Source organism: Apiospora kogelbergensis (assembly GCF_038363985.1).
Source record: "Apiospora kogelbergensis strain CBS 113332 chromosome Unknown utg000008l_segment0_segment0, whole genome shotgun sequence".
Taxonomy (NCBI): domain Eukaryota; kingdom Fungi; phylum Ascomycota; class Sordariomycetes; order Amphisphaeriales; family Apiosporaceae; genus Apiospora; species Apiospora kogelbergensis.
In genome coordinates this window covers 1859148-1871143 of record NW_027117425.1, presented here as the reverse complement: position 1 = coordinate 1871143, position 11996 = coordinate 1859148, and the positions used below count along the sequence as shown (strand labels likewise).

The window sequence follows — 11996 nt, the reverse complement described above, 5'->3', positions numbered from 1 at the left end:
CGAAAGCCAAGCTAGTTCGAGGGAATGAAGAAAATATTTCAACCCAAGACTGGCCTTCTTCCTGTGCAGACGGACGGAACCCCTCCTTAGGAAGAGGCTGTTTGCTTCGGCCTGCCAGTGGCCCTATCATGGCTTGATTTCGGGGGGCCTGTTGGTGATATCGAATTAGAGCCGAAGATGCGATAGCTCCCGTGATTGACACCAGGTACCCTGCTGAGAGCCCTACTGGAAGAAAGAAAAGCCTGGCATGGCTGAGAAAAGGCAATGGGATTCGACGGCATCTCGTTGGCTGTTCACAGATTGAGGTCTGCGGTGTGCAGGACGGGCGGCAAGAGGCGGCTGGTGATTCGCCGAAGCTGTCGGTTGGCTTGGATGAAGTCGCTCCACCCCAGCTTCGATTCAAGGATAAACCAGGACGGCCCCTGGGATGCTATCGAATCACGGCCTCTTCCCCGTGCATGCTAACGTACCAAGTCTTTTCACCTGCATCTGCACGGACAAGAGATTCTTGAGCTTGGCCCGACATTTTCGGCTAGCCGAAGTCTCTCCAAGACCATCACGAGTGACAGAATGAGTTGTCACCACTTTCGACGTGACCGTTTGTTCCCTATGCTGCAGCGTGGAGCCTCATTCTCGCAGCCGATAGGCCAGTTGATGCAATTCATGCAAACCATGTTCCAGAGCGCTGGGAATCGAGAATAACAAAACGAGGTTGGCCAGGTTGGGCGCATGGAGCTCATCTTGTCCACGGGCATCGTAGCAGTCGCAGTCGCAGTCGCAGTCGCAGATGCAGTAGCAGCAATCTACGAATTGAGATCATTTCCGCCCTGGACACAACCGAACCGACCATGTTGCTCGCGCCGAGCAGGAGGCCAACAGCCAATGGAATGAATGCCGAGTCGCTCTGTTATTTGGCCAATGCGGTTGGCACTTTCTTACAACCGGGATTATTTCCATATACGGCCGGCCGGCACTCGTTATGATACACTTTACCAGAAAGTTCACAGGCTACTGGGCATCGTTGAACGGGTGATTTCGCTTAGGTAAGGATACCTACCAGTATAGAACATAGGTAGGTAGTTGACCACCGCCTCACATTAACTCACTAACGCAAAGTGCAGCTCTTTGTCTCGCGAGAGTCTCTCCTGGGCTTGGGTCGATGCCTGGGCCACCCGTCAGCCGCGACATCGCCGACCGGCTCGAGCGATACTGGCCCGAGAACATTGCCACGCCCAACGTCCCCCTTCCGGGCTGGCCCCTCGCATGGCCGCGATCATGCAGCTTCCTTGTTCACGTCGATGAGAGGGTGATATGTATTGCCTACTCGCGAGGCCGATATCCGCTTCTTGCTCGCGAGACCCACGTGAAGTACGTCTAAGCCAACTGGAAGCCTGTAGCGAAGCAGCATCTGGTACTAGAGGCGGCAAAGAAGGATGAATTTTACGCGCCAGTAATCTACGAGCAATTTCATGGCGATCACTAGCAGAGCCTAGGCTAATTTTGCACATCGTCTGCTGTGATCCGCCCGAGGTCTACTCTGTCTCATTCAATGATGCTACTAATACAAATCTCTTATATGAAGAACCCAGATACTCTACTCGGTAAATACCCCAGGCCTAGGATAATAATGTGAGACAGGTCACTAGTCAAACTTTCACCCAGCAATCCAATAGTAGAACGAGTAAATATACACTCAGGATACAAAAACTCTGGCTTGTGTAAGTAAGTCTATCATTTAGGGGTGCCAAACGATGAACAAGCCTGTAGCAAGCTTATATGTCCCCTGTGAGAGGCCTGTGAGTCCCCTGCCAATGCGCTAAAGTACCTCTGTTAACCGCTTCTGTCACCCCACTATCGATTGTGCAAGGCAAGGCAAGGCTGAAAATATTTCTGTTGATCGTCACATTGATCGACGGAGCAGACATTTGAGAAGTTAGGTTTGGAATTATCACGATCAACAGCTTGCAAATTGCAGCAATCCTTCTCAATCATGGCGACACCAAAGTCAATGACTCTATCGAGTACTACGTTTGCCAAACTCTCACCACACCCTTACCTCCTCGCGAACTTGCAGCCCGCCGACTCCTCTACGACGCCCACTCGCACCAACGGACGCCAACCCTCCGAGGCGCGCGCCCCGTACATCAACACCTCATCGCTCTCGCATGCCCACGGCAGCGCCGTAGTGCGTAATGGCGATACCACTGTCATTTGCGGCGTCCGGGGCGAGACGATCCTGACGTCGGCAATTCCCAATTACCGGGCAGCCTCGGCCGTCGACAACTCCGACTCCGCCCAGGACGAGGCGCGGGACTACGACCTCCTGGTCCCCAACATTGAGCTTGCCACAGGATGCGCCCCCAATTTCCTGCCCGGCGTGCCACCCACCACGCTGGCGCAAACGCTGAGCACGCGCGTCTACTCTCTACTCCACAGCTCCAAGCTCATCGACGTGAACCGGTTACGCATCTACCCCGAAGAGGTCGGCGGTGGCAAGAGCACGGGAGACGGCGATGAGAAGATGGACGAGGCGGAAGAATCAGACGAGTACGCTGTCTCCGAGGACAAGGAGGTCAAGGCTTACTGGGTGCTATACATTGATGTTCTATTCATCTCGTTCGACGGAAACCCCTTTGATACAGCCTGGACTGCCATACTCGCGGCTTTGCGGGACACGAAGCTCCCGCAGGCTTACTGGGACGCGGACCGGGAGATGGTCCTGTGCAAGCGCTCTCCGGCAAAGATGAGCCGGCTTGATTTGAGGGGACTGCCCGTGGCATGTACGGCAGCTGTGTTCACAGCTAAAGAAAAGCAAAAGAAGGGCAACGGCAGCTATTGGGTCCTCGTTGACCCTGACAGGCTCGAGGAAGGCTTGTGCGACGAGACGGTTACCGTGGTGGTCGATCAGCTCAGCGGAGGTACGAAACTCCTAGGGATCTCGAAGCATGGAGGCACAATTGTCGGCCCCGAACTCATGAAGACGATGGTAGCTACGGCCGAGTCAAGATGGGAGCAAATCCGCGCCGCCATAGAGTAGAAGCGGGCGCAAATAAAATAAAGATTGATACCCCTAATACAGCATGTACATTGCATAACAACACTCATAGGTAGCTCAAGGGACGCTTGTTAAGGAGCTTGAGCTCATCTCAGTGTGTTCTTCCAGGCATTATTTTCATATCAATTTGCGGCTCGCAAGAAGTCATTACGGTCAAAAGTGGGCGGTTTCTTGGGGGTATGTATCAAACCCTTCGAACTATCCTATCAGGTGAAGAATCCAGGACAGTAGATACGGGAAGACGATTAGCTCTGCCGCCCATTTGGAGGTAGCCTAATGAAAGGCCACCCGGCCGCCGGAAATGCTATGAATGCTTTGAGGGCAGCAGGACCAGACTTGAATGAGCGGTAATTGTTAACTAGAAAAAAGAGAGAAGGAAAAGTCCCATGCTCGCAAGTGCGAGTTTTGCATATCCCACCAATTCTGGTCCGTGCACAGCTGAGCTCAAGATTGAGCTTGACAGCAGCCAGCATTATCTTTTTCCCTACTTCTACAGCGGGTCCCCTGCCAGGGTCATTCTTGTCGCAGCAAACCCCATCCAAGAAAAAAAATATCCTCGGCCAATCTTCCCTTCCATCTATCTGTTTTTCCTCCCTCAGCTGCTCCTGTCTCTCTCCGAGGGGAGGATAAGGAAAGTCCAGAATCATGGAGTCTCTAGGTGAAAAACCTTGGGACGTCGTGATTTGTGGTACTGGCTTGCAGCAGTCACTACTGGCGTTGTGAGTAAACAGACGCTTTCTGAGGAAACAACACAAAGCGAAGTCGGTCTGACTGACTTAGCCTCCTGTTCCAACGATGAAGAGCTCTCTCGCGGTCCAAGAAGCGTGTCCTCCATACCGATCCCAATGACTACTACGGCCAACACGAGGCTGCCCTGACCCTGCAAGATGCCGAGAGCTTCGCAGCTAAGTATGCAGCAAGCACCAGCACCAGCAGCAGTGAAGGCGGTGAGGGTGAGGAGAAGAAACAGAGTGTGCTTCGTAACGCTACCGTGTGGAAACCAGACGATGCAGAAGCCCAAGGCCTGAAGTTCCCCCGCGCCTACTCGCTGGCCCTCGCACCGCAGATCATCCACACCAAGTCGAAGCTTCTCTCCAGCCTGGTTTCGTCGCGAGCCTACCGACAGGTCGAGTTTTTGGCGGTCGGCTCCTTCTTCGTCTATGAACCGGCCAAGGATGGATCGGTCCCCAAGCTCTCTCGAATCCCCAGCAGCCGCGAAGATGTATTCTCGAGCCAGTCGATCCCCGCCCGCTCGAAGCGATCACTGATGAAGTTCCTCAAGTTCGTGCTCGACTTCGAGTCCGATGACCAGAAGCCTCTCTGGGAGGGCCAGGCCGATGCTCCGCTTGCCGACTTCCTCACCGCCCAGTTCAAATTAGATGATGATTTGAAAAGGTATGTCGTGGCATTGACATTGGCTCTGGATGGGAAGGTCTCTGTCGCATCCGGGCTGGCGGCCATCAATCGTCACTTGACTTCCATTGGGATGTTTGGTCCAGGCTTCTGCGCTGTGTACCCAAAATGGGGCGGCCTCTCAGAGATTGCCCAAGTCGCGTGTCGTGCTGGCGCAGTGGGTGGTGGCATCTACATGCTGGACACGACCGCGACTATGAAGCCTTCTGTCGACAATGAGAAGGTATCGTTGCAATTGTCCAACGACGATACGGTCGAAGCAAACTCGCTCATAACTGGGCAAGAAACCACGGTCGCCACCAAAGTCATCAGCAGACTCGTAGCCGTGGTCAAGTCGCCGCTTAAGCCGCTGTTCCAAGTGCTGGTTGAAGGCTCACCTCCACCGGCAGTAGCGGTGGTTGCAGTATCCAGTGCACCATCGCCGATCTATGCTCTAATCCACTCCAGTGATACCGGAGAGTGTCCTGTTGGTCAATGTAAGTTTCACTTTTTCCTCTGAATTATTTTGCCCCCTTTCCATGGTGTTAGGATGAATATTTCCAAAAACTTATCTACATTGTCTGAGCTATGCTTTGACGACAACATTTACAAACTGATTCACCAACAAATAATCCATTTCGATGTCGATTCACACGAGTCTCAACAGTCTGCTAATCAGATTTACAATAGGTGTCATCTATCTTACAACGCTGTCAACGGTTAATTCGAAGCATGAACTCGAGCAAGCGCTCAGTATGCTGGTCAACGCCGTGGAAGGTGACGAATCAGCATCTCCGTGTCTCTATCAACTCTATTATGAACAGGCCTATGGTGATAAGGCGTCGACCACTGAGAATCTCGGCGCCACGCCTAACTTGTCCTTTCCACCGCTATCAGCAACCCTCGCCTTCGAGGACTCTGATTTGGAGGCTGTAAAAGCTGCTTGGGGTTTAGTCCTAGGTGACGAGGCTGACGAAGAGACATACCTGGTTTTTGAAGACCGTGAAGGGGCTGATGCAGAGGATGAAGTCTACGAGTAAGATAATATTTTAGATGAACACTGTAGTAGGCTCAACCTCAATTGATCTAATTCGCAATACGTATTATCTTCCATTCCATCGTGAGCTACCCTGCTTTATATCCCCTTGAAAACAAACCGAACTGGTAATCATCAAACCCATTGTTCTGATATGCTCGCCGATTTTTACTCATTTGGGATGCACGCATATCCTCCAATCTTTATAGCAAATTCCCCCAGTAAATGTCGTCTCGGAAAACACTAGGGCCTTCTGCATCGTGCGCAATGTGCACGAAACCTCTAAAAGTTGGTTGAGTAAAGGACTTGCAACCATGAATAAAGGCAGTCCTATAGACTGACCGTGATCACAAGACGTCACGTCACAACTTGTCGCGTTGGGCCGCCCACGCCTGAAGACAAATCCATCCAGCCACCGTCCTGAGCCCCTAACGCCATAACAATGCAAGTACTGTCTGTTTAAAGCCAGTAACGTCCTCAGCCTGGCCCTTTGCCATTGTGATTCTGTGTTCTGTCTCCATGTACGCCCTGGCGTCTAATGCGCCAATCCCGAAGGCGATGTGTCGATGCCAGCGTGCTGCTTGCCGGCTTACTATTTCTAGGTCCCAGCATCGATCTTGACACCCACGTGAATCTCGCCGAATGGCTCCTGCGGCATGCCAACCTGCTCGACGAACACTCTGCCCTTGGTCACCAAACCGAGCACATGGTAGAACGCTTGAGCCGCGGTGGCCTTTTCGGTGCGGGCGGGCACAAAGACGTCGTCAAAGGCTACCCACTTGCGCTGCTTCTCAAAGTCGTCGTCATGACGTCGTTCGCCGCTCTCATTGATAGTCTGTTCCATGTAGGAGAGGAAATTGGCACCCTCGCGGTCGAGAAACTCCCGTGCATATTGGATTCCTTGCTGTTTGTCGAATATGGCGTCGCCCGTTTCGGGGTTCAAAGGAAGGAACCGTCCTTGGTCAGATCCCGAACCGTTGGAGTCACCACCAACACCGCCGAATCCGAAGTCAAGGTCTCCACCACCCATATCGGCACTATCACTATAGCGTACAATGTCCTGGACTGAACCAGCACGCTTGTTGAGAGGGCTTGAGGGCTGATCGCGGCCAAACTGTGCCGGCTGTCCACGGACGGATGAACCGGGTATGACAGAAGAGTTTCGGTTCCAAGGCATAGCAGATGAAGGATGATCATCAAGAGCCGACTGGCGTTCTCTGCCAACCTCAGAAAGTTGTTCGAGGCCGTCATAAGCAGGATTAAAGACAATATCTCCAATCTGGTCGCCACGAGCCTGCTGCTGCTCGACGTCTCCTTGTTCCTCAAGACGTGGTCGAACTCTGCGGCCGTCACCCTCGGAATCCTCGATGTCTTCCGAAGCTGATCGACCACGCTTGCGCCCGCCCTGAATCTCCCCATTAAAGACTTCGAGACCAGTCATTGCAGTGAAAAGGGAATCGCCGGAGTATTGAATAGTAAGTGGGTGGATCATTCTAGGGATTCCTAGGTTTTGTCCAATGTTGGCGATACCCAGACCAAAAGTTAGATGGAAGGCGTTCTTCCTGGCCTCGGTGGCCGTGGTGCGGTGTCGTTTGGGCTTGCAGCAATTTTCTCGGTAGGCGTTGGGGTCTTGCCAATCTCGAAGGACGTTTCGGGAGATCTCAAGTCTCTCATCAGGCTGGATTATCTTGCGCTTCCTCTTCCGCTGCGTTGTTGTTTCTTGCTTGTCTGCTTGGGGGCTGGTCTGCTCATAAGCGTTATGTTCCTCTCGCTGAGCCTGGGGTAGAGCTTCGGCATCTGGAAGTAGTTGTTCGCCCAAGATGAAAACGTCACCCTTCTCATTTACCTGTGGCTGCTCTCCGACAACTTGGGGAATGTTTTCGTTGCCTTCAATGCTCGGAATCAAAGGTAAATCCAGCTCTTCGCCAAAAATGACAGGTTCGAATGCCGCAGATTCAACGATGTTGCCGTCTTCGTCGATGTTGAAACCCCAATCCGCAGAGGGTCCAAGTTCCTCCTCATCGAATGGATCGCCTATATCACCTAAAGGTGCTGGCTTCTGTCCTGAAGAAAGGCCTTGAAGGCCTTGGGGTAGCAGGTTGTGATCAGGAGTATCTGAATGTGGAACATCTAGCTGCAACTGGAATCCTCCTGGACTAGATGCGCTGCCAGAGCCCGATGCTAAGGAAGGCGGTGACATCTGTGATGAGGTCTTTTGGGTGCCGTTCCTTCCATTACTATTGACAAGAAACATCTCTTCATTGAAGGCAGGCATCTGGGGAATGAAGCCGGAAGCAAAATCGGGGTCGTCCATAAGCATCAGGTTCTCTCGTCTGTAAAACCTCAGTGAAAACTCTTTGGGAGACAACAAAGTGTTAGAGATTAAGGCTCACCTTCCCTGTCCAGGTACTGTCTCTAAGTCATTCTTTGTCATACTCGAGAAGAAGGCATTCATGTGAAAGTTCACTCTCTGGGCATCCGTGAGAAGGTACTGGCACTGCTGGTTGAACACTCCTGACACTCCAAAGAGGAGACTGCCTTGCAAGCGTAGTGCAATGGGGGCACCGGGCTCGATGATCTTCTCGATGGCTTTATGTATCTCGACTTCCTGGATTGCTTTGCGCGTCACACGTTTCGTCTGCGAGCGTGAGCCAATGGTGGCCACAATCCTGCAAGAGAGCGTCAGAAAAGCCGACTGCTTGACTACCCAAGCTGTTGGAACATGGGTACAGGATCGGTTCGTATACGAAAAGGCTACTTCTTACCAAATGGTGGCGACGCCATATTGGCGGTCAGTCAAGACTATATCACGGTCAGCAAAGGTCAGCAGTCTCACAAATCCACGAGCAAGTACTTACTTTCGTGGCTATAGAACATGTTGAACCTTCAGACGCGGCAGCTGGCTCGCGTCAATAACAACAAGCAGCCAAACAAGTGCCAACCAGGGGGTTTGCTGCTGGCAGAGCAGCAGCGCCGTCGGGCTATCAGTAGCCCTTTGCTTTTTGCGAAGATATGCCTCCAAGGCTGATCTGAAAGGATGGAGGGAAAAGACAACAACTATAGTATTGGAGAACCAGAGATGGTTTCTTGAACTTCGTGTTCTTGGAAATATGACTTGGGACTTTCTTGGGCCCAACAATCGTACAGCAGCTCGAGAAAATTGTAGGCAAGGCAGCAACAACACAATCAGGAAGTTGCGTACTCTCCCTGATGGCAGAAGTGGGACCCAACTTTGACTGTTCCTGTTCTGAGGCCTTCGAACAATCAATGTCTTATCAATCAAATATCAGACAAACAACTCATATATAAACGTATATGTAATATTTTCAGTCAGGTTAGGGTCATCCTTTTAGGGCACCTCGACGCCGTCTCACGTACATCCCAACGTACTTTGGGAGGACGAACAAGCCAAGCCTGTCATTATCACAGCCATCTCCTACAACCAATTCTCATGCTGGGTGTTTGTGGTAAATCCATATATATGCATCTGACAATTCTCGTTGCTCCTCTTTTCACATGGCCATCGAGCTTTGTGGGGGAAGACACCGGATGTTGTGTATAGTTTACCTTGGTTTCTCAACATCCAAGCAACAACATAAGGAAAATCCCCAGATAGCCATAGAACTGGAGAGTTCAACAAACTTCGGTGATTGCTGATACACTAAGAGTATATACTCCATCGTCGCCTATTGCCCTTTCACTTAGAGATATATTCCATCTTATCCAAAATTGCTGATACAAGCAGCTTGGTTTTCATATGATACCCCTATGTGTAACCGCTTGCATCCTCACTTGATCTACATCCAATTTTAAGTGAATAACCTAGCACTTACCATGGAGTGATAGGCCAGCAACCTACAGAACTGTATCACTCAAACGGATTGGTATACTTGAAGAATCATATGGCGCTGATGTTGTCATGCTTCAGTTACTTGGATGTCTGGTTGGTAGACCCAACTCCCTGCTCTATTCTTGCGATGAGATGTATATTTGTGATCAGGCACTTGTAGGAGGGGCACATGTAAAAGTTATATCACATAATGAGGCTACGTGTATAGAAAGAGACTGTTGACTTGAAACCCGGTCTGGCATCGGATGGTCGCAGGTCCAGCTTCCTTGACACCCACCTTGCTTGCTCGCTTGTGGTGTTGGAAGGTAAGTCAGGGATACCACATCCACTTTTTCTCAATCCCCTTTTTGATAGGATAACTTAGAGACAAATTTTCACAGCACCGGATGTGATGCAAACGACAGGCAAGATGGCCGAGCGGTCTAAGGCGCTACGTTCAGGATATCAGTCCTCGGACTGACAGCCAACATCGTAGTCAGGAAACTGGCGTGGGTTCGAATCCCACTCTTGTCACAACATTTCTCTTTTTGCGTGTTTTGAGGATATGGCGTGGTACACTTGGCAATTCTTCTACCCAAGCCTTTTCCACTCTCTTTTTGCCTTCCAAAAAAATTGATTAGAAGTGTGTTTACAAATATCCTTAACAGACTATGCAGCCTTTTAATTAAAGGATGGCTTGTACCGAAAAGACTTTCACATGAATGCATGCATGTATGTACGGGTAGCAAGCGTCGTGGGGTGATGGGTGGATGATTGTTCATTGTCCGCATGCGGTAATTGCCATGTCAGGGTCTTCTCGCACGGGTCTCTGCAGTTTCCAACCCGTGCGGACGGCTGCGGAAGTCGTGATCTAAGTCTTACTTGATTTGGATGATGTCATCATATGATTGGTTTCCCATCGCTTCCAAACCCTCTTGAACTTCATTCAAGCACCCGCTCTACAAGTCTAGTACTGCTTACTGCATCGGCCGGATCCATTGCTCGTTATTGTTTGCTGGCTATATATATTTGTCCAGTTAAGGAGCCTCGGCCGCGCCCATATTCCAAATCAACGGCATCTGCCACTGGATTACAAAGTGGGCTGATCTCAAATAGTCTCTTTTTCTTTCGGTAGCCTCGGCTTCATGGCAGGATTTGTTAAGCAGCTTGGAAGATCTTTGTGCTAGAACAGTATCGCCGGACTTCCAGTTTCGAAACTCTTTCACGAGCTGGACTCGACTCCACCTAGCATGAATAAATATCGGCCCTCGTCCGTTTCGACTTTTAGTTTCAGGAGCCCTCTTGTTAGACGACAGCTTCAGCAAAGACCATCTCGGACAGGCGCGCAATACCAAGCCAGACTGCCCTCATATTCAAATAGGCTGCGAAGGAACTATTCGACCGAGGACAAAGCAGCCCGCTTTGTGACGAGCTTCAACAGTTTCCAGACGTTTACCGGCGTGGTTTTAGTGTCTTCTTTGGGCGCATATTATCTATACCAACAGAGCGACGCAAAGATGTCGTCCAAGCTTATTCCCTCCGACCCTTCTGAGGTGATGGTCATTCGCGACATCACTCCCAATGTGGTCACCCTTTCAGTCCCGTTTGAGCGGTTCGGTATGATCCATGTTGGAGGTCGCGCGACATTAGGTAAGTAAGGAAGGAAGTAGAGGAGAGGGCGGCAACGCGCCCTAATGCATGCAAGTCTCATGAGCTGACATGCGCGCGCCACATTCTAGTGCGCCTCACATCCGGCCGCTGGGCCGTCTTCTCGCCCGTCGCGCTCACGCCCGACGTGAAGGCGAAGTTGGCACAGATGGGCGGTACGGTCGGGTACATCATCGCGCCGGACTTCGAGCACCACATCTTCATAACCGAGTGGGCGAAGGAATACCCCGAGGCCAAGATCATCGGGCCCGAGGGCCTGCCGGAGAAGCGCGCCAAGGCGGCGGGCAGCGACGAAAAGATCGGCAACGAGAAGTTTGCCTACGTGTACACGCCCGCGGACAAGCAGTTCAACCAGATCGACGCCGACTTCGCCAAGGACTTCGAGGTCGAGTACATGGAGTCACACCCCAACAAGGAGATCGTCTGCTTTTATAAGCCTGACCGCGTGCTCATCCAGGCCGACCTGCTCTTCAACCTGCCCGCCATCGAGCAGTACTCCAGGGTCCCCGAGGCGGCCAGGAACTCACATGGGTTCGCTAATAAGTTGTTTGGCGGCATGCAGAGCACCGAGGGAGAGGCTAAGGGGATGAAGCGTTTCATGTGGTATGTCTTCAGCGCTAAGAACCGTCCGTCCTTCAACGCATCCATCCAGCGCATAGAGAAATGGGACTTTACGACGATCGTCCCCTGCCACGGAGAGACGATGGTAGGCAATGGGAAAGATGTCTTCAAGAAGATTTTTGAATGGCATCTTGAGGGCAAGAAATAGAGTAGCTGCTTGGGAGAGGTTCAGTGGCATGAGAAGCTATTAGTATGATGGGTGTGTGTTTGTGGCACTCGGGGCGTTTTGTTTGTTTGTTATAATATTACTCTGATACCACTCTTACATTTGAGAATTACTTTTTTGTTAACCACTTACAGAAACGGGTTTAGCAGAGCAACAGGCAAATAGTCTGTCTACCGTGATCTAGAGACTGCTGATTTGTGTATATTCCACACTGCGGCTTACTGTGGGG

At 51.3% G+C, this 11996-nt stretch overlaps 4 protein-coding genes across 4 annotated transcripts; 3 read left to right on the top strand and 1 right to left on the bottom strand.

The window, feature by feature from the left end:
- Positions 1-1990: 1990 nt before the first annotated feature.
- Positions 1991-3037, top strand: PG998_012559 (uncharacterized protein; the record flags this gene model as incomplete). Its single annotated transcript, XM_066879375.1, has 1 exon — positions 1991-3037. One exon carries the CDS (start codon positions 1991-1993, stop codon positions 3035-3037), a length of 1047 nt encoding a protein of 348 aa, XP_066725759.1.
- A 663-nt stretch (positions 3038-3700) lies between these two features.
- PG998_012558 (uncharacterized protein) lies at positions 3701-5487 on the top strand (the record flags this gene model as incomplete). The annotated part of the gene is made up of 3 exons (XM_066879374.1): positions 3701-3774; positions 3857-4944; positions 5138-5487. 3 exons carry the CDS (start codon positions 3701-3703, stop codon positions 5485-5487), a joined length of 1512 nt encoding a protein of 503 aa, XP_066725758.1.
- Positions 5488-6081: 594 nt separating this feature from the next.
- Positions 6082-8360, bottom strand: PG998_012557 (REC8 protein; the record flags this gene model as incomplete). The annotated part of the gene is made up of 4 exons (XM_066879373.1): positions 6082-7816; positions 7877-8152; positions 8249-8285; positions 8342-8360. The coding sequence occupies 4 exons, from the start codon at positions 8358-8360 to the stop codon at positions 6082-6084; spliced, it is 2067 nt and encodes a 688-aa protein (XP_066725757.1).
- A 2469-nt stretch (positions 8361-10829) lies between these two features.
- Positions 10830-11749, top strand: PG998_012556 (uncharacterized protein; the record flags this gene model as incomplete). The annotated part of the gene is made up of 2 exons (XM_066879372.1): positions 10830-10962; positions 11052-11749. 2 exons carry the CDS (start codon positions 10830-10832, stop codon positions 11747-11749), a joined length of 831 nt encoding a protein of 276 aa, XP_066725756.1.
- Positions 11750-11996: the final 247 nt, after the last annotated feature.